This window comes from Passer montanus, unplaced genomic scaffold (genome assembly GCF_014805655.1).
Source record: "Passer montanus isolate IOZ18808 unplaced genomic scaffold, ASM1480565v1 scaffold40, whole genome shotgun sequence".
Classification (NCBI taxonomy): Eukaryota; Metazoa; Chordata; class Aves; order Passeriformes; family Passeridae; genus Passer; species Passer montanus.
In genome coordinates this window covers 3,612,654-3,634,805 of record NW_024368819.1, presented here as the reverse complement: position 1 = coordinate 3,634,805, position 22,152 = coordinate 3,612,654, and the positions used below count along the sequence as shown (strand labels likewise).

Genomic DNA, 22,152 nt, shown 5'->3' with positions numbered 1-22,152 from the left:
CCCTGTCCTTTTGCTTTTGTAAAAAGAGAGATAAGGGGCAGGTTGCTGGCGGCCCTGTGAGCAGCTGGGGCAGGGTTCTGGCTAGAACGGGAGGCTAGGAGGGAACTCCAGATATTTTGTGTTCGCTGGGTCGAAGAGAGAAGCTGGGCGCCAGTCCCGAGGGTCAGGGTCTCGCCAAAGTCTCTCGTTCTCCAGTCCCTACAGCCACCCGCGTAGAGACTGCAGCTTCGGGGTGTCTGCCTCCCTCGGCGACCTTCCCCCCAGCAGGCACAGCCGGAGGGTCCGGGCTCGGCTCGGCTCGGCTGGGCTGGAGCGAGGAGGGGGCTGCTGCGCGCTGCAGCCGGGGGGTGCGGCTTTGCAGGGGCAGGGCTCTGGAAGGTGGGAGCGCAGCGTGGGTGGGGTGCCGGGGAGGCGTGCGGAGCGCTCCGGGAGCGGGGAGGGAAGGAAGGGGGGCCGAGGCGATCCTCCCCCCCATGATTGGCAGCGCGGCGCGTCCCCCCCCTCCCCGCTCGGCTGCTGCTGCTGCCCCTCGGCCGCCGCGGAGCGCGCATCCGCGCCGCCCGGCCGGTGCTCTCCGCGCTGCCCTCCTCTTGCCTCTGCCGCTCCCATTCGGTTGAATTGGTTTTTCCGCCCTCCTCCCCTGCCATCCTTTGGGCGCTCCCCCTCTCGCCCGCCCGCCCGGCGGGCTGCCTCCGCGGGCGCGCAGCGCGGGGCCATGCCGCCGGGGCCGCCGCTGCTTCGGGGCTCCCTCCTCCTCCTCCTCCTCTTTCTCCTGCACTTCCTCGGCGCCCCGGCCCGCGGAGCCGTCTACAGCAACCATTTCTTGGTGGAGCTGCGCGGCGGGGACCAGGCGGAGGCCGAGCGGGTGGCGGCGGAGCACGGCTTCGGAGGGGTGCGCAAGGTAAGCGCCCCGCGCGGGCTCGGAGCTCCGCGGTGCCTCGCCTTGGGCTCGGGCAGGCGGGGTCCGTGTCTGCCGTGGGCATGCCGGGGTGGCCCTGGCGCCGGGCTGGCCGCCGCTCACCTGCGGGAGGGCACGGTGCGGAGCGCGTCCCGCTGCACCCGCGGCAATGCCCGCTTCTCCCGGGGCTTGGAGGAATAGCGGTGCCAAGAGCATCTGCAGGTGCTCCTCGGCGTTGGTCCAGCTGGGTGGTTGTCTTGGAGGGAGAGCGGAGTTTCCCACATGGTGACTCGGTGCCTTTTGACTTACTATGTAAACATCCTGCCATGGAGGAGCTCCCACCCTGCGGGGCTGGGGCTGCCGCCCAGGGCTTCCCGAGCGCGCCTGGAGCGGCTCGGAGCACCTGCGGGAAAAGGAAAGCCTCATCTCCATGGAGAAGCCTGCGCACAATTTGAATAGAAGATTTCATAGGGGGGTTGACACTCAATTTTTGATGCTGGTGGGCTCTTAATGCCCCTATTATTATCCTAGAGAAATAGGATGACCCCGTGATAAGTAATGAACGCTTTTCACTAAAAATGTAAGTTTGGAAACTTCAAGTGCCATTGGAGGTTGTTTTCCCTCCTGAGGTCCTAGGAAATCAAGCGTAGCCAGAGTGACAGGTCCTCTCCTGGCTCCAGGAGCATCCACCTCTGCTAGAAATCTCTCCCATTCAGGTAATAATTGGACCTCTAAATATTTTAGGGTACAGTAAGACCTGGGGTGAAAACAGGGAGAGGCTGACAGAATGCCCTGGTCAATACAGTTCCTGGCAGACTTGCTTAGAGGGGTGCGAAAGGAAAGCGGGCTGTGAGTGTTGCTGCTGCTCGTTTGTTTTTTTAGCTTTTCCTGGCAGTTATGCAATGAAGCCTGGTCCTACATCCAAGGAAATGAATAATAATAGCACCCTGAACTTGAATGAATGAAATGGCTTTAAACCTCGATTTAAAAATAAAAATTATACAAACATATCAAGTGAGGCTCCCTCGGGTTGCCTCGTTTCAACTCCAGTGGGAGCTTGTTAGAGATATGAGGACAAGATCATTGTTGCTGTGACCACAGCTAATTCCTGCTCTGATAAGATGCTTTTGTTTTAGGCACAGAGCCTTATCATTATAGTGACAGATAGCTGCTGATACATTTGGGAAAGGATTCATTGTGTGCATTAGGTTTTGTTATATGACATTTAGATACAGCTTTTTGGTTAACGGTTTTCCTCTTCGAGTCTCTTCCTGATGGTGTTCCCTTTCTCCTCTCCTGGGATTGTCTGACTGATAAGGCCTTATAAGGATAGAAGGGTATGTTCCTGCATGGATCAATTTCGTATGACTTTTGCTAGGTGCTTTCAAATGATGCTGTGGTCCAAGTGGGGAAGAAACAGGGAAGTTCCCTTCCTCCTCTCCTGGGATTGTCTGACTGATAAGGCCTTATAAGGATAGATCAATTTTGTATGACTTTTGCTGGATGCTTTCAAATGATCCTGTGGTCCAAGTGGGGAAGAGACAGGGAGAGAGAGAGGATTTTGTAGGATGGAGAAATGTGGCTTCTGGGCTGTTTGAATCCTCTACCATGCCTCTCCCCAGGATGCCTCGGCCCCGTTAGGAGACATTCTTCATGGAAGTCAGCCTTGTAGCTCACCTGAGCTGGAGGGAAGTCCCTTGGGTGTGCAAGAGGAGAGGGAGTACCTGCTTTCCAGGACTGGCTGCGGGGAGGCTGTGGGCACGGGTGTCTCTAGGATGGAAGTCCAGCAGAGCCATGGTGTGATGTGTGTGTGCTCATGGCGTGGGGCAGCGGGTGGCTGCACTGGCTCCTGTACTCAGCACATACTGTCTGAAGTTTTCTGGGTTATACTATCCCAATCCCTGAAAAGCTTGCCACCCCTCCTCCCCAGCTGTAAGAGGAAATAGCACTCTGCCTTCTGTAAGGCAGTAATTTTAGGGAAGGGGAAAAGTTGGTAGGGTTTGACACTACTGGGTGTGTTTGAGGACAATCAGTGAGAGGCTGGTAGCAATCTCTGTTCTTTACGGGGTTTGGGGGCTGATAATTGGCTGCCAATAGAAGCATGTATCATTTATGCCAGTGGCTCTTCAGTACTGCTGAAGAATCTCCTCTCTGTTTTGCTATCGTCAGGCTTGTCTAGCAGCCTACAGTCTGCAGACTCAGCTTTCATGGCGATATCGACAGTGCAGGAAGTTGAACGTGGCCGTGTAGAGATACACAGAGCTGTTAGTGGGAAGCTCTCAAGGGAAACTACTGTGTGCAGATATGCTGTCTAATGAAATATTCAAAAAATACCAGCACACCCCCTCCACTCCCAAATTACATCACAAAGAGAAGTGGTCTTTTAGCTACTTCAATGACATATGCTGCTTGGATGATATATTGCGTTATTTACTTAAAACAAATCCAGTTAACTTTGCCCATATTGGAGAAGAGCCATGGTCTGAAAATAATCACCTTTATTTCAGTGCAGTGTAGGAACACAAGAGCAGATTCTTTTTTTATTGTGTGTGAATTTAAGATCCGTATGAGAAAGATTCCTTTTATACCTTTAAGGTATCACAGATCTCTTTTAACATGACTTTATGGGAGCTGGTTTTTAAATTATGTATTTTTAGTGCACTTTTTTTTTCCCCAAAAACAAGCAATCTCTGAGCGAGTGCATATTACGTTTACTTAACAGCAGATTTCTGTAGAAATGCATGAGAAAGCATTGCCTTTAAGATTGATGTTATGGATTGCATGATGTGCTTTCTAATTGATTCCTTGGCCATGCTTCCTACCATCATTCTGAAACCCCTACAAGATGTCAGGTAGGCTGAATGTGTGCTTTAAATTCAGTGTTTGATGAATTGATTGAGAAGGGCTTGGTGCTTACATAAACAGGTGCTTTTGTTTAGGTGTAGGATCCTAACATGTCAAAAAGAATAGTCCATTTTTCTTTAATCATCCCTGAATTAATCCTGAATACGGACATCTTTGTAATGCTGATTGTGCTCTTTGATTTTTATTTTAATATTTGCAATTTTTCAGTACATTTTTACCTGCTAAAACTGATTCTGTGTATTTCTGGTGAAACAGATACTGTAATAAAACATACTTTTTTCTTAAAAGGGTTAGTCTTACCATCTTTGAGCATTCAGGAGTTGTGAGAATGCCCCCCTAATATTGCAAGAACTGCAGAAAGAACAAGATTTTGGTTTTGATTGGGTTTTTTCCCCCCATTTGATTTATTTGCCTCTTGGCATGGTTGTCACCAGAATACATTTCTTAATGCAGGCTGAAAAAAGCTGCTTTCTGACCTTGCCTTGCAATTTTCAATGAATTTCTAAGAAGGAGAGGTGGAAGATGCATTTAGAAAGGTCTTCTATTTGGAGATCAGAGTTTGGGCATCTCTTTCCATTTCATCAACAACAGCGACACTGAGACAGTCCACAAAATGCCACCATAACTAGAAAGCTAAATATTTTGCATTGAGGTGAAGGGTTTTAAACAGCTAGCATTCAGTGGCCCCAGATTTTAAAATAAGATCCAAACACGGATTTGAAAATGTGGAGAACTTTGTGTTGCCTAAAGCTGCTCTATTTTTTTCCTTGTATCACCTGATCCCTTATCCCTCTAAATCTTGCAAAACTCAGTCTTACCTCTCGCAGCTGTGAATGCTTTGCTTCCTGTTTTTTGCTTAGGAGGCTGCTGGTTGAGGACCAGGCTTTGTGGAACCAACCAGTAATTTCTTTATGAAACTCTGTGAGCATTCAGGTTTTCTTGTTTGCTTTTTTTTTCTTTGCATTGCATAAATACAGATATATCAAAAGCAAAACTTAACAGATAAAGAAGCTATATTTCTTACTGCAGCAACCCACTTCCCTGCATTTAGGCAGGGAGCCTGTGAGGTGGGAGTTGATGTGGTTTAGAAGGCAGACCAAGAGGCAGAATGATGAGTTCACAGCCTTGAGAGCACTTTGCTGGGATTTCTGTCAGGGATCCTGAACATTTCGTCCTGGGATGCACATACTAAATCCTTAAAATGCCCTCCTGTGCAGATCAACCTCTAAATCTGGCACATAGATGTTTGCCTTTTTTTTTTTTTTTTTTTAATACTTTAATACTTTGTGTTTTGCCTTGGATGCATAAACAGCTCCAGGAGCAAACACTAGCTAACTTGGAGCGAACAAAAAAAATTCCTATTACTTAAATGTAATCAATTATGCACATGAAAGCTGTAAATTATCAAGAAGATCTGTAAACCACAGACTGAAGCACATCCCTAACCCAGTTTCTGTAAAACTCCTTCTCTGCCAGAGACTCAGACTGTTTGCTGGTAGTGCACATTCTGTTTGAGCTATAAAATAATTACCTTGTCAGATTTTACACTTGTTTGAATGTAAAACAATAAGGTTACACTCCCTTACTGTAGATCCCCACTGTAATTGCTTCATTGTTTTGAATATGTGGTGTAGTTGTTTCTTGGCAAAACATGCAGATTAAACCCTACCTTTACAAAATTTTGGTTTTTTTTCCTGAACTACAGCTCAGTAAACAGAGAATTATGGAATTCTCTCAGTTTATAAAGCTGTCTGCATTTATAATTTTATTTATTCCATATTGTTTAGAACCATTTGCAAAATAGAACATGTGGTAGAGACCCAGGAACTGCATCACAAGTGCAGTTCTTTGTTCACTTTTTTTTTTGATGCTGCAGCCCAATGGGGAATGTGCAATTATTGGTTTTCATTTACATTGTATTTAGTTTTGCCCATGTCAAGGAGAAAACGTGTAAGAAATGGACAGCATTCCCTGAATGCTGTGATCCCAGCATACAGGAACATGCTGTGCACTAGTCCATCTCCTGCCATCTAACCCAGAGTGCTGGACATCCTTGGCATTTGTTTATTAGCAGGCAAATGGTCCCGGGGACTGAGTCTGCTGCTTGTCTCCTTCAGAAAAGGACAGAGGTGTTTGAATTTTTTTGTTATCTTTTTGAAAACCCAGCTCTTGTGTCAAGGTGAGAGATAGCCTCTATCTTCTTCACAAAACATGCCAGGTGACAAGATGTAAGACCCCACCACTCTTAGGAAAACTTTTACTGCTGTGACTATACTGATGTGGTTAAAGTGGGGAAACAAACCCGATTGCAGTGTTGTTACTATCAGTGTAGGAGTACTGAGGTGTTTCGTTCATTTCAAGTCAGAACAATATTAGCAGAAATTTAATTTCCACTGGAGCTTTTAACAAGAAGACCATGTTGATTTCAAAAAACACAAACAAACAAAACCAAGCAAAAGCAACAGCAACATAAGAGCTTCTGGACTCCCTGGAATAGTTACGCTGGTAATAGTTACTGCTTAGAGCAGCTAAATAGAAGTTTGCATATGACCCTTAACCTCATCAGTCGGTGGAGTTGTTCAGTTAAAATTGACACATGCAACTCAAGTTTCAAATGTTTGTAATAAAGCAGTTGCAAAGTAGTTGCCAAAACATGGGTAGAATTTATCTGGTAGATAGTTTCCACTAGTATGTTCTGAGAAATGTCCATGCTCACAGGATATTCTGTGAGCTGGAAATCAAGCCAAATTGTTAAAATGAATGATAAATTTTGCCAGTTCTTATTAAAATTTTATAGCTGGGAAACCCTTTTGTGCAGTTCCAGTCCACAGAATGGGTGGGTAGTTTCTGTGCGAGCGGTAGTAGCAAATCCAGTGTTGTTAATAGATGTAGAATTTACCTTTGTCCTGCAATGTTATTCCAGTCATCAGAAACCCTGTTCTTTTTTTTTTTTCCAACTTTTTCAGATAATTAAATGGGTCAGGTCTCTACAGGATGCTGCTGCATGGTGGCTATAAATATTGCAGTGAGCAGCTCAACACTTCCATCCACCTATAGCCTCTGGTGGGAGGAAGCTGAACTGCTCAAGTGTTTGTCAAAGTCTAGTGTGTTGCTCTTGTAAATCAAGGCAAACTCTGCATTTAAATCTCATAAGTTCATTGAAAAGGCAAACCCTGTGCTACTGAAATGGAGATTTAATTTCAGCTCAGCAGGCTCAGGCCATGTTTTGTGACAGAAAGCAGCGTCCCAGAGAGAGCTGAATTTGGTGTGTACTGTGTGAAGTTCTGAGTGGCCATGACACACAGTTTATCATGCAGTGTGAAATACAATTGGTCATAGATTTGTGACAGTAGCTCAGCAGTGTAACTCAGCTGTGCTGGTTGTTGTTCAGCAAGTAGCAGGAGCTTGGACTTAGAAATTATGAGCTTGGCCACTCTCCATTTATACACTGTGATTATAAATAAATAAGTTGAGTAGTAATAGCACTTTGACAAGGAGTGAGCTGGGACATTGTCCTGTGTTACCTACCTTCTCAAACAAGACTTCTGTGGAAATGTTATGTTCTTAACTACTTTGTCCATAGAAAGCAAATGGTAATAATGACCTCAGTGTTTACATCAAACCAGTTGGCACATGTATCCCAGATACTCATGACTGAACTAGATTGTTTGCTTCCAGATGAAGAAGGTGGTAATATGTCAGAGCAGTTTTCTCCAAAGAATCAATCTGTGAAAACCTGAAACCCAGCAAATATCTATTTAAATATTATTATTATTAAGTAGAGAAATTTGCTGTTTCAGATAATTGTTGGATACAAAATTAGAGCCAAAGAGGTAAATCTCTTCCTTGTATGGGTAGTAAAAGAGATGGAATATAGCCTTCCCTTTCCTGATGACAAAGGATCCTTCTTTCTACCTACTCATTCTTTATGAAAAGCCAGTGAAACGGAGGAGTGCAATTCTGAAATCTGCTCTGTGGGTGAGTACTGTCTCTGTCACCTACTGTGCAACACTAAGGGCAGCAAAAGCTTCTTTTTAAGGCTTTTAGCTGCAGCCAAATATGGTGAATTAGCTATAACCATGACTGTTGGATTCCCATCCGTCCCATGGGGACTTTCTTCTTCCCTGTACCAATTAATTTTAGAACAGTGTTTCAGCTGAACTTAGCTGTTTAGAAGTTACTTAGAGCCAGTTGTAAAGTGGAACTGTCAGTTCAGAATTTGAATGAAGTATCAAAAATCAGAACTGAAACGCATTTGCACATTTGGAAGAATTGGCTGCTAACATTGATGGAGTGATGGTTGTGGATTACGACATCATCTTGACAGCATTTCCATATTTTAATTTTTATATTGCCATTTAAACCCCCAAACTTCACAGGCAAATGTACTTTTCATCTCTTAACTGTAAAACCATTCAATTTCTCCTACAATTAAGATATAGCTCAGAATAGAACCATGTCAGAAAAGCAAGTGGATATTTTTCTTTCTTTTCATGAAGATTAAAACAGTGTGATTTTGTAAAATCCCTTTTCCCCCCTTCTAACTGAACATATATTATTCATGTTAAATATATTATACCTTGCTAGAAAAACCCGTTTTTCAGGCTCTGAAGGCTGAAACGCTGAGTGATTAATTAAAATTTTCCTTTGCTACATTTTCCTTGCTTGACTAATGTCATAGGAGCAAGATAACATATATGCACATGCTGGACTGAAAACAATTTCTGCCAGCAATAGACTTCCATCATTTATTAATTGGCAGTAAAAGTCTTATTTATCATATGCCTGAAAGGTCAGTGAGCAAGGCCCTGGGAGGAAGGGTAAGAGGTGGTGTTGGGTGTTGCTGTTTGTTTTCCTTTCTCATCATTATTGCTAGGTTTAAGTCATGCTTTTTCTTCTGTCTACCGCAGAGCTCTTGACCCCACTCAGAGCAGCTGCTCCTTGTTGTGAAGTGACCATTACGCTTTTTTGTCAAGAGTCAACAGGAGCTCTCTCCAGGTTGTGGTGGCATAACTAAAGGATTTGCCTCTGACCTGATCTTGTGGTAGTGAGGATAGTGTCTTGATTTCCTCCCAGCAGAATTGAAACTTTACAAAAATAAGGAAAACAGCAGTGTTCCAAAATGTTGTCTTTTCTTTGGCTCTGCTGAAAATGTTTTTCTTGAGGCTTCCTTCCCCTGCTTTTCTCAAGCATACTACCTTATGGTAAAATAAATAAATAAATAAATAAAAGGAGGAACAGTATGACCCTTCTGTCCTTTAATGTCACAATTGTTTCTAATTGTTACCTATGGGTTTCTCTCCCATAAAGCACATATTTTTCTGAAGGAACTGACTGCTTCTCTGGCAACTGGAAGACTTTTTCAGTGTGGTGTAGTAACAGAAACCTCTCTGTGAAGCATTTTCTGTTTATCAGCTCTTGCTTGGCAGCCTAGCATTAAACAGACACGGAGTAAAAAGGAAAGAGTAAAGGTTTTGAATTGCAAGAGAGGTCAGATCTTCTTGAAGCGTCAGTAAGAGCTAGCATCTTTGCATTAGAGCAATTCACATCTTCTGTGCCTTCTTGAGTAACTCTTGTCAGTAACCAACTAATTTTTGCTCTGAGTTGCTCTTAGCACTCTACTTCATTCAGGCTTGAGTTCCTGACTCTGCTTTTAGATGCTGCATGAGCTAAGTAAGCACTTGCACACATGTTTATGTAGCCACTTTGTTACATGAATGTAGACTTAAAAATAATGCCCAAGTGCCTTACTGAGAATCAGGACCTCAGTGTTTAGCAACTTGCTGCCCTTCTTCATTGGTGAGGTTTAAGTACTGGTATTTTGTGTCTGGGGCATGCTACATCTGAACATTGTTTTTTAAATAGCACACTTTAGCTCATGGCTTTTATCTCTGTGTTTCTGAAGCTGATGTGATGCCAGGCTCCTATGCTACAATAGTAGTCAACCTGTTTGGTTGCATGCTTGAAAGGTGAGATGGGCTGTAAATCAGGAGTGAGGCAAAGTGGCCTTTTACAAGCAGTGCTAATTGCTGTCAGCAATATTGATCTATCTCAGAAGCGTACCATGGCCATTTAAATTTGCAGACTGAGTCTGCAATGTTTCTTATGAGTTTTCTCTAAGGAAGATATTCTGATAGGAAGAAGAGATTTCCATCTTCTATTGCTTAAATTTTAACAAATAGTTGTTGTTAAAGAAGTGCCTGATTTCTCACAGATATATTACATGTGTAGATATACCCATTAATATATGTCTGCAATGGCACTTGGCATTTTACAGATGAGAGTTTCATATCACGGTCTATAATACTGTGCAGACATTAATTGAATCCTATCAATAAATAAAATAACTAAACTAGTACTTGTAGGAGTATGGCATTTTACAGGGGAGGCAACTGAAACAAGAATGTTACAGCTCTGATTGCCCAAGATTGTCCTAATGAAGAAAATACTGAAACTCATGTCATTGAAAATTTAGTTCTGGTTCTGTCCTAAAGCAGAGTTGCTGCCATGTGAAGCAAGGGCAGAGAGGGAAATAGCAAAGGAAATGGTCATGGGTTGAATGATCTTGGAGAGAAGGTCATTTGAGGTGTGAAAACTTGTTCAGAATATTAACATCTTAAGAGATGCTTTGAAAACACAGCAGAACATCAAAAAAGTGACAGGATACCTTGAGGAGCTCCCTGGCTCCAAGCAGGAGACAGGTACTTACAGCCAAAATTTTATTCACCTTTGTTAATAAAACGTAGAACTGGCAAAGCCACTTCTGATTACCATCCTTTTTCCTCCCTTTATTAGTGCAGCACTGACTGCCTCAGACTAAATGAGTTATGGTTAATTAGCTGGGTCAAGTACTGACTAATTTTCTCTAAAGAATGTCCGGAGTCTGATTTCTGTTTGTTTTCTTTTCTCATTTTTGTTTATTTATGGTTGGGAATGTGTGTGTGTTTGTTTATTCTATTTTGTTGTGTTGCTTTGTTATTGTTTTGTTTTTACTGGGTGGAGGTGTTTTTGTTTTGTTTTAATGGGATGGTAAAATTCTCCCATTTTGTGTAAAAAAAAATTTGTGTAACACATACCTGCTTTAAGAAAATTTAATTGATTCACCTTCTCATGAAATCATATTTACTTAATTATTCTAAATGATGTGTGTGTTTATCTGTTGTTTGTGTGGTTGTAATTGAGTTGTGTAGCTGAATGATTGGAGAGGTTGTCTCCTTTTCCCAGTGGTAGTTTGTTGCTGCTAAAAATGACAACACACTTGGTAGACACTCCCAGTGAGCATTTTTTGGTGCTGAACTCCAGAATTTTTGCTGGTGCCCAGGGCTTTTCTGGCATGCTCTTCTTGCACACACACCCACAGTCACCCCATTTATGTGAGAGGACATAATGATGATTATTCAGCCTTTACTTCAGCCTGTCAGCCAACAATAATAATCACCTACTCCAGGTAATAGCAATCTGGGTTAAGCCAGACAGTCCAATTTGAGGTCTGGTGTATAAGCAACATTCTCCTCAAAATCTGGGAAGTAACCTGCTTTCCACAGGGCATGTGGTAGAATTGATAATGGTGTTTACAGTTACTGGGGAATAACAGATAAAACTCTCTAAACTGCACAGATCCCTTCCAATAAACTAGAATAACCATTTTTAAAGTGTCAAATGACTTCTCAGATTCACTGATAAAACTATCAGTAAATCCAGAGTATTGTCACTGATGACTTTTATGGGTTTATGTGCTTGCAGGATGGAGCTTTTCAGTGACAAACCTAACAGTGATACAGATACAGTAAAACCTTACACCTGTGTGATTCATTCAATTGCAGATCAAATTCCAACTATCACAAGCTTGTAACCAAGCCAATGGAGCAGTGTTTTGTAAATGCTTGGAAGCACTGGGTGGGGTAATCTAACAACAAAACTGATGAGAAAATGACAGTAGCCATTTAACATCAGAATTGAGCTATCTGAACAGCAGTGCTTCCCTTACAGACTTCAGAGTGAAAGAGCTCCTGGGGCTCAGCTCTGACATGGCCACCTCAGATAAGTGAGATGAATCATGCTTGGAAAGGGCCTCTTTTGCCATGAATTGTGCAGGGCATTCAGATGAATTCCATGTGGACAGCTTGGACATGTAAGTGTAATCACAGTCCACAACTGGTTAAGTTTGATTTACTTCCAGGTTTTTATTAAACACCTCATGTCCAGCTGTTGAGGAGACTGTTTAACCTTGTTCTTGCTGCATACAAGAGGGACTAGGCAAAAGGCTTTGTTTTATCCTGTTGGATAAAATAAAATCCTAAGGCATATATTTTACAAATTCTTTGGACATGGCTTTTGGCTTTACACTGTTTTTCGAGGAGAAGATATTTTGCTGTGGAGGTGAGGAAACCTTTGAGAAACCATGGGAAATGACCTTGCTGGCTGGAGATGTAATAGAACTTTTGAAGCAGGGTTGCTATGTTCTTACAGGATAACCACTATTCTCAATAACAGTAACAGGTGGCCTTGTTATCATGTGTGTTACAATATTTCCATTGGCTTTTGTATCTCTCTACTTAGTCTTGATCCCTTAATCTCACCACCAGTTGCTGATTCCTTTAAGAGATGATTGGATATTTATACGAAACAGCTGCAAACACATGAAAATGTCTAAGACAGGCATTTTTGAATTAATTTGTAAGAGAAATTTTCACTTTGTGTTACTGAATTGATTTCACAAGCATGATCTGATGATGTTTTCGTACGAAATGTACCTTTTGGGAGTGTTGAAGGTATGGCTATGACCCCTCCACCTGCCAGATTTGCCAAGGGAAGCAGATTAGACTTTGGTGGAGGCAGCTGGCTAGGACACAGGTACAGAGAGAACTGCTCCAGAAGGCTGGATCATAGCACTCAGACCTGGGCCTGGCTGTGCCAGTCCTTGTGGTTGCTTGGAGCTTGCGCAGAACTCTGGCTCCACCTGGGATCCTTATTTTGAGCCTTCAGTGTAATTATAGCACACAAATGAGCAAGTGGAAATCCTGAAATCCTTGCCTAGGGCCGTGGGGACACAGTAGACTGGATTTTGTGTTGGGTGATCTCTGGTGCAGCTTTAGTCCTCTGTGCTATTTCACATTTCTCTACCAGTGTTTGAATTAATCCTTTAGTGGTGGGGTTTGTTCTGTGTCATTTCGGTGCCTGAGGCCAGCGGTGTTTCTGGCTGGCTCTTCTCTTACATGGCCCTTATCCCTAATGTGAGTGAGTGTTTTTGACTTCAGACTTAGCTCCCATCTAAAGGTGTATTTAAAGGTAAAATGATTCCTAATGCTAATTGGGGTGGGGGAAAATTAGAGCAAGAGAGTTTAAAAATTAATATTGAATATTTATAAGCATCCTCAGTGCATTTGGTGAAACTGGGATAAAAAGGTTTCTAATTTCTGCTGTGAGGTACTTCGTGCTTCACTTACAATGGTAACTGAAGGTGTGAGGCCTGTGGGGCCCGCAAATGTATTTGCCTTTCCATCAAATACATTTATTTGTACTGGGTTTAGGTCATATTTTCTGCTGATGTAATTACTGAGCAGTAATGGGATGAAAGGGCTCACCTGTGCCAATTTATGGTTCCTTTCAAAGTCAGGAGTGATGCTTGGGCAGTGCTTGGACTCTGTGGGGAGAGATGTTTTATGTTATGCTTCTTTAAAAAAAAAGTTAAATTATTATTTGGAGGATGGAGGATATATATTTTTTTTCCTTTGGCACCAGTGTTTGTTTGAACTCTCACATCCGTGGTCACATATTCATACTAAGGCAGGCAAGGAGCTCTGGGGAGGGTCTGTCAGCCTGGCTGAATGAGTGCTTTCTGTGAATCCCATTCACTGACAGATCCATTTATGCTGATTTTAGTGACCAAAGAAGGTGGTAACTTGCTATAAATTTACCTTCTTGTATTTATAAATGATTTTGCTCAAAAAAAAGTTGTTGCAGTCTGTTGTTCCCATTAGTAACTTAACAGAAGATGAAAATAAACTGGTTTTAGAATATGACAGTATTGGGGAGAAATCATTGGAAATTATGCATATAAGTCAGCAGAGTGCTGTAGGGATTCTGCATTATCTGAAACAGTGTGAAAGGCAGCATGGGAAGGCTGAGCAGTGATAATTCCCATTAAAATAAGAGGGGGCAATCCAGGCTGTTCTTAAGCTTTTTGTGGGCACCATAATGTATGTAGAGCTCTGTAGTGAGCCAGTAAAATGCAATGTTAAAGACAAGGAGCCAGTAAAATTTTATATTAAAGATAAGCCTTGGATCCAATGTTCATCTTTATTTTTGTATTCTATATTACCTCTTAAAATTAGTGACAGACTGTGAATGCTGGACCTCTCCCTAAGAGCCAGATAAAGTACTGATGCCACTGGCAACTAAATTAGACTTGGGAATTTTCGTAAGAATTTATTGCTGCTTCATAATACCTTTGCTAGATGGGCTTTTCTGGTAGGAGATGGTGATGCTTGTTTTCTGTGTTAGCTCTGCCCAAGGTGGTCTCACTTCCTGCAGTTTTAGAATGAGAAACAGTATCTGATTTTAGTCTTTCTGTGGCTTTTCTTTAAACTTTCACACTGCTTTGCAGCTTATATTGATTTCCTTTGCTTTGTGACAGGCAAAACTGCAACTGGTGTAACTGTGCATATGGTTCAAGGCAAGACCAAGAAAGAAAAGCAGTTTGATTTTCTCTGTCAAGTAGACAAGATGGGATGGGAGCCATCAGCTCTGGGGAGCTATCTCTGTGTGCTGCCCCATCCTAGATCAGGTGTCTCTGAGGAACAGGCTTTACTTTATACCTGATTTTTCCAGCTCAGAGCAGTTGAGGGCTCAGCAGTGGACTGTCTTTTTCTCCCTTTTAGTACCAGGGAATGGCATCTCTCAGGAGCAATGCTTGGGCCTGGCAGGGGAGAATTGGAGCTGTGTGTTTACAGCCCTTCTTCCCAGCAGTGGCATCCAGGGCAGCACAGAGTCACTCCCTTTTCTTTCTGGGGAAAGACTGTGAGGAGGAGAGTGCAGAAAGGTTGAGAACCATGAATTTAACTTACTCATTTTTATTTCAGTAATAATTACACCTCAACCTCTGTGGTTCAGCAGTAGCCTGAGAACAGCTAAGATACCTCAGACATACTGGTGATAAAACTGTGGACAATAGGAAACTTTCCTGCTTCTTTCCATACCAAATGCTGCATTTTAGCCATTTTCATAGAATCATGGATTGTTAAGGTCAGAAAAGACCCTAAGATCATCAAGTCTATTTTACTTTCAGTTAAGCCTCTTCCACTGAAAGAGTTTTTCTTTGCTGCATTTAGTTGCTCACTGAATTTTTAAAAGTTATTTTCTGGTCCACATCCTTCAGGAAAAGGGTTAAACACATTTCATTTTTGCTTCAGAAAGTGTTTATTAATAACCACAAGGAGACTTCAGATATGAAGAAAAGAAGGAGACAGGTGGATATAAAATGTTTTGCTCTACTTGCTGTTTTGTATTTGTGATTCTGGTTTTGTTTATATGCATTTTCCACCAGTACTTTTATACAACTATTGCAAGTAATGAAGTGCTTGTAATTCCTGAGATTCTGGCAGTCGTGCCTTGTAATAGACAATATTTATACATCAAGGCAATAACTAGGCCTATTTCTAATTCTAAGTAATCCTCCTCACTTGAATGTTAAAGTGCTTTCCAGTAATTAGTTATCTTACTTAATTGCTAAGTTTTTTTGAGGGCAGGAAGCTTTGCTTTTGTCTTACAAAAATAACCTGAGTCACCAGGCTGAGTACATTATTGCTCCATGGTACATGCTGAGCCTGCTGCTGCCAGAATAGGAATTTTACTCCATAACAATTCCAACTTTACAGCTACAGCATTACAGAGCAGATACTGCTGATGGCACTTCGAAGTCTTTATGCACAGGAGATCTGTTTTCATTTCACTTCATTATTTGCACTGTTCATTTCAGTATTTTCATTTGCTGTGGCTCCAAATCAAAAGACGCTTCCTGGAGTAGCTGATAGTGGGAATGTAAATCCTCCTGTGAGCTGCCTGTGTCCTCCATTTGGCTGGGGCCAATAAGTTACTGGCCTCCTGGTAGCAGGAGTCCCTCAGAATGGAAAGTGTCAGTCATTTTTTGTGGTATTCACAGATCTCAGTGCAAAATCCTCTTCAAAGCTTGACGACATTTTAGGTCCTTTCCCTGGTGTCTGATTTCTCCCAAATATATATTTGTAGATTACAAGGATTTAGTGCATGGTTTAGATTCTTAATGAAAATTGCTTGGTTTCTGCTATTAATTATTCACAATCCACAGTGCTGGATCACATAATCTTTCAGGTATTGCCTCACTGAGCTGCCTTCCTAGGTGTCTCCCTCTGGGTTTAATTGATCTGGTGTGAAAAACCATGTGAACTGTAAAATATCCAAGTTCCTCAAAGATTACTGGGATAACTGTGGAAAGAGTGGAATAATCTTAGTCAATCTTATGACCTTGTCCATAAATCTGGTCATTGTTGTACTAATTGTAATTGCTTATGGTCAAACTTGAATACACCAGCTTTAAAAATTTGCTATATGCAATATTGCTTCATGCTAAGAGGTATTAGAAACTAACTTTATATGGAAAATAAACAGCAAATATCTGTTTTTATATATTTCCAGATATCTTCAAAATTGCTTAGACTAATATTTAATGGAAGAACATCAAGATCAGTATTTGACTGGATTTGATTTTAATGGTTGACACTGAAGTAAAAGGAAGAAAAGTAGCCTGATTTCATGGAGAGAATTAGAAGGCTAAGTGGGCCACAGACAGCAAAGGACGGTAATGGATAGCACACCAGGATGGATTTCAAGCTGTAACTAATCTGCCTATTTAGATTTTTTTTCCCCTGCATGTTTTTGAGGCATAAGGTATTAAGTGTGGGGGAAGGGCCTTTTCCTGGAGACCCAGATCTATTACCAAACTCTGGATTATGTAAATAGCTGATCACCCAGTTGGTAAAGATGTCAGATACAAGTTTAAATGTAAATCTGCTTTTTATAACAATTACCTAAACCCAGACAGAATTTGAACTTTCAGAGCTCTGACTCTGAGGATATATATGAAGAGCAGGAGACTTTGGTGGCCTTTACTGTGAGCTTTCATAGTATTTTTTCTCCTTCTACCTCAGCTGTTGTATTTTTCACAGGTGTGTGGAGCTGAAGCTAAATATTATGATTATTCACCCAGAAAAGCTTTCCAGTCAGCCATGCAGATCAGCTCCAGGGAACCATAATGATTTTGATGAACCTTTTAGAATCACTTTAAAAGAGGTTTTTTATCAGAACAGAATGCTTTGATTTTTTTAAAGTTACTTCATGCTTGTATATCATACAGAATGAAATTTTAACATGAAAAGTAAACACTTTCATTTCATTGATAGTAAATGTTTCAATTAGCATAAAGAAGTACTTTGTAGAAAAAGAAAACCCAAACTTGCATACTCGTTTTTGGAATTACTGGATTTTTAACTTTCAGAATTCACTATCTTCTATTTCCACTCTGCTTTCCATGTACAAACTATGTTTGTGGAAGTGTACCAGATATACTGATAGATTGACTGAAACAGGAGGTAATTTCATAGAAGGTAATTTATATTTATGCACTGTATATATGTGTATACAAGAACAGAATCTGTTTTATGGCAGCATGATGCTGCTACCTGTATTCAGCCCAGGTTCTCTCAACATTTTTTCTATCTAGACATCAGCCTTGGTATTTCAGTAAAGAACTTTGAACTCCTGCTAAGATGTTTATGTTATCATGAAGTATAGATAATGAAAAGGAGAGGAACAGGCTGTCATAGCTGTTCTAGAATATCTCTTTTAAAAAGGTATTTTACATGCAGGGTAGTCAAGCCTTTGAAGCTGAAGTATTCATAGCAGTAATGTGTAACTTTCCAACCATTTTTTTCAACTTTTACAAGGACTAGCTTAGTTTAAAAATGTGCAGTTAGTTGCTTAGATTTAAATGTTCAACTGGAATGTCCCTATTAAGTTCAAATGGGGAAAGAACTGATCATTTGAGATTCAAGTGGAGCTTCCTAATTAAGTGCTGGAAATGGGATAATGTTCTCCCAACACTATGTCTTTTAACCTTCTGAAAGCTAAATGTCTGTGAGCCTTCCAGTTGCTCTCTGCCAGTCCTGAGGAGAGAAATGCATTTAATAATGGGAAGCTCTGCAGAGGTGTTTGCTTGCTCCTTAAATGTCTTGGACATTAAAGGTGCAGAACACTGTTCCCACCTGAACACTGACTTGTCTGTTTTCTTAATATGTTTTGTATGTTCCATTTTGGGGTGCTCAGAAGAAACTCCAAGTATTGTATTTTTCTGAAAGTGGAAATCTCTTTGCTTTCTGCCTTCCATCAGTTTGGGTATGTTACAACAGCTCAGCAAAGCATTTACGTAAGGCTCTCTTGGATGCTCTCTGGAGTTTCAAATCTTTTGCAATTAATTTTTTTTCTTTTATTATGGCTTTTTCAGGAAATAAGAAATTCTTCCTCTTGTGATTTGGGGTGCCTGTCAGAAATATTGGCACTGTTGACCTTAAATGTAAGGTGGAAAGAGCACCAAGTGCATCCAAGTGAATTTATGCACTGTAAACCTGTAGCAAACAACTTCAATACTGCTGGTGCCCTTCTCAAAAATAACTTAAAAGTGGCATTCTCAGGAGTGATTTGGGCTCTTTGGTATAACTCTTCACAAGTCTTGTTGTAGATTCCTAAATCACTGCACAGGTAGAAGTTTTCTTGTCAACCTTATTAACAGCCAATAGCTCCATTATTTTTTTTTCTCCTCTCTTCTTCCTCAGCTCCCTTTTTTAGAATCTGGATACTTTTTTTATCACAATGGTCTTGCTAAAGCCAGGAGAAGACGCAGCCTTCAACACAAGCTTCGTCTGGAAAAGGACTCCAGGGTAAGTGTTTCATCATTATGTGCACTGTCATGTTTTCTTTGTGACACAGACCATTTTTTTATGAATCAGAGTGATGATCAAATCTGTGGCTATGATTATGGGGTTTTTTCCCCAATGCTTGTTTCAAGCTTGGCGTCTTATGTATGCACACACTTCCCAAATAGCCTCAGCTTTTATTTTTACTTCACTGTTGAAGTAGTCATACATTCTCTGAGATATGTCCTCTCTCCAGAAAGACTCAGTGATGCCATAGTCTCCAGGACATCTCTGTGCACTCTGTAATGTGGGGAGAAGCCATCTGAGGTACATCTCCTGGCTGTCCCCTCCATGAATCCTGCTACCTGTGGGTTTTTCAGCTCTGAATACCTTGTGGTATGAATGATGGCCCTTTCTCAGCAGCCACCATAGATTCCTTGCTTCCCAGGAACAGTATAAACAGCAGTTACTAGGAGAGTGTAAGCTGTCAAACTTGAGTAGTTCTTTTAGAGGCTCTTGATTGCAGTCTACAAATGCTGTGCTAAGTTTTCAGAGCATAAGCCTCTCAGACAGGAGAAAAAGGCCCCTTTTGTGGAAAGCTATGATCTGGCACTGACAAATTCTTTTTCCCTATATGCAGAGTTTTTGCACCAGTTTAATACTGGGCTGAAGTTGGACCAGGTAGCACAAAAATTGTATTTACTGCCCAAAGAAAGTAGGTCAGCCTAAGGAATGATATCATGGCAGCAAATAGATTATTTTTTAATCTTTCATTACTATTTCAGTTCACTGCACTGTGAAGAGGGGGAAACAATTTTATTCCAGACAGAATGTGATTGCCAGATTTGTGTTATTGGAACACCTGTGACAATGAAACACTTGAGTAGGAAGAAGAGGAAAATAGGTTAAATAAGATCATAATTGTTGTTGTGACACCAGAGCAAGCAAGGTCTGATGAATTCCCAGCTTAATTTTCCTGCTTCTATGGAAATTTCAAGTGATTCCAGGCCCAGGTCCAGCTAGGGTGCCCATAGCTGATCACTTCTGTAGTGGAGAGCCCTGTGAGGGAACCATATAGGTTCCAGGTGCTGCCTGCCCCATGCTCTGTCCCAAGATGCTGATAGCTGGGTGCTCTAGGGCACCTCTTCCTGGTCCTCTTCTCCATGGAGAAACCAGATACAGGTGAGGAGTTATGAGGCAGAGACATGTCCAGCCTGCCTTGAAGAGAAATTCACAGGCTTCCATTATTTTGTTTCCTAAGCAGGGATCAGAAAGGAAATCACTGTGGAAAATCTGCAATTAGTGGATACAAAAGAAAATGTCCCAAGATATTTCCTGTCTCTGAACCACCCAATCTTGTAAAGTCATTTATGAGAAAATGCATGAGAAAATTTAAGAGAAAAAGCACACAATTAAGTCAGAACACTGAAAAGTAGTGTCTGGGTACAGTCACTGTGCAGAGTCATTCCATATGCTCTTTGGAAATAAATATTTCTGTAAGTCTCTGAAAATTTTACAAATACCTGTGATATTTGTATGAAACCACCAATTCTTACTGCAGCCTAACATTACATGTCTGAGCACTCCTGTACTAATTCTAGACTGGTTCTTGCATTGATACCTCTAGACTAAGTGTCTGCACTGCTATTAAGAGCAGCTTAAGTGAATCTACCTTCGGAGATGGTCCCTTTTGGAGTCATCTGATACTTGCAGTTTCCATACTCACAGTTGGCTTCTGTCACTTGCAGTGAAATCTCATTTTTCCTGATAATCTCCACCTCATTGTGCATACCAGTGGCTCCCTCCCTTGATTTCAGGGAATAAAGCTGTGTTTAAATAACTGAGAATATCTCCCATGTGAGGAAAAGGATGAGCCTGGGTGAATTCTGACTTCATGGTTTGCACTGGAAAATGGAAGGGGGATGAAGCAATGTCTCATCTCCATGTATAACATGACTTTTTCTCATCTAGCCTGTCCTGTTGAATAGTCCTTGAGCTCTCATGATACCATATAGGTCAGTTGCTTTATGTAATACAGTTTGAGAGCAATTAAAATAATTAGTCTTATCTCCCTTCTTCTTTTCTATGTGAAGCCATAAAAATTCCTGTCAAATTTGTGTATAAATGGAAACATGAGTCGTGTTGACAGTACTTAATTTCAAACTCTAAAAGTAATTTCTGAATGTAATGGCAGCTTTCTAGACCATTTACGATCAATTTTACTTAGCAACAAATGTCAGCACTGTCATGGTTAATATGTTAGTGTGTGAAGCCAAGAATAAAATGTTCCTGTTTTCAGGCTAGTCAGGAAGAAAATTTCCACCACAAGGGTATAAAAATCTCTCAGGATCCGTTACGGTAAATGCTGCTGCAAAAAGTTTCTTGGCCCTACCCAAGTGTGAGAAAGTGGGCGGCACTTATTCTGTATACTTTTCACTTTTAAGGAGGTTACAATGCCCAGCTAATTTTAGTTACTAGCTGGAAAACAGCACAGATGTTCACTCAATTAATTAATGTTTTTTAATCAAGGAAATCCCTTGAGGATCCATGTCAGCTTTTCAGGAGTCTAAGACAGATGTCGCAGCACTATGCAAACAGGTTACTGCATCATTTCCATGATCTGCATGTCTTTTAAAATGCTCCAAAATGCCTTGTTGTATAACATTTACTGTATGTTTGAACCACAATAATTTGGAGCTATGCTAAAAACATTACAGCAGTTCTGTGATAAACATCACTGCAGTCAAGGGAGTGGGAATGGAATGTTATTAAATTTCTAGAAATCCAACAAGAACTAATCTTTGTTTTGAAGAACTGTCTCAAATACAATGGTTTTGACATTATTTAATGGATTCATATTGCTGATGCCTGGAGCAGTCCTGGCAGTGGATGAAGGTACATTTAGTGTTGTCACATAGTGTGTTGTCCTATTGAACTGTTCAAGAAAAAAGTGCAGGTGCATGAGGCACCGTGGCTTTTGCTGTCACTACTGTCCTGTCAGGGATCCTTGCTGTCAAGGTGGCAAATTCCATAGTGAACTAAAATGCTTCAAAAAAAGGCTGTTTTGTTATTTAAATTACATTATCTGAGGTATGGAGAACCTTCCAGGAGAGGTTTGCTTTGTCTCTTGTGCATCAGTTGCAAATTTCTCTGGTTTACAGGTGCATTTCTATTTTGTTATTTTAGCTTACATACCTTTGGTGCCAAATGAATTGCAGAGAGGGGAGGGATTCCCTTTACCATTTCTACATTTTTAAGCTGGAATTCTAAATGAGCTAAGACATAGCAGCAACATCTCCAGCATTTTCCATGTGAAATTGCATTTTTGTGTGCCTTTATCTGTTTATTCTTTTAGCAGAAATGTCTCAGGCAAAAAGATCAGCCATTAGGCTTTTCTGTCCTTGGAAGACTTCATTTAAGGGGCTGCTGTACTTTTCCTGCAGA

The 22,152-nt window shown here is 41.3% G+C and overlaps 1 protein-coding gene across 1 annotated transcript in view; it reads left to right on the top strand.

Moving 5' to 3' along the window:
- The first annotated feature begins 400 nt into the window (after positions 1-400).
- PCSK2 (proprotein convertase subtilisin/kexin type 2) overlaps positions 401-22,152 on the top strand; it is a 99,292-nt gene continuing 77,540 nt past the window's right edge. Inside the window, exons 1-2 of the mRNA XM_039718961.1 lie at positions 401-901; positions 18,628-18,732. Coding sequence (XP_039574895.1) covers positions 716-901; positions 18,628-18,732 — 291 coding nt within the window. The 5' untranslated portion in view covers positions 401-715. The remainder of the gene's footprint in view (positions 902-18,627; positions 18,733-22,152) is intronic.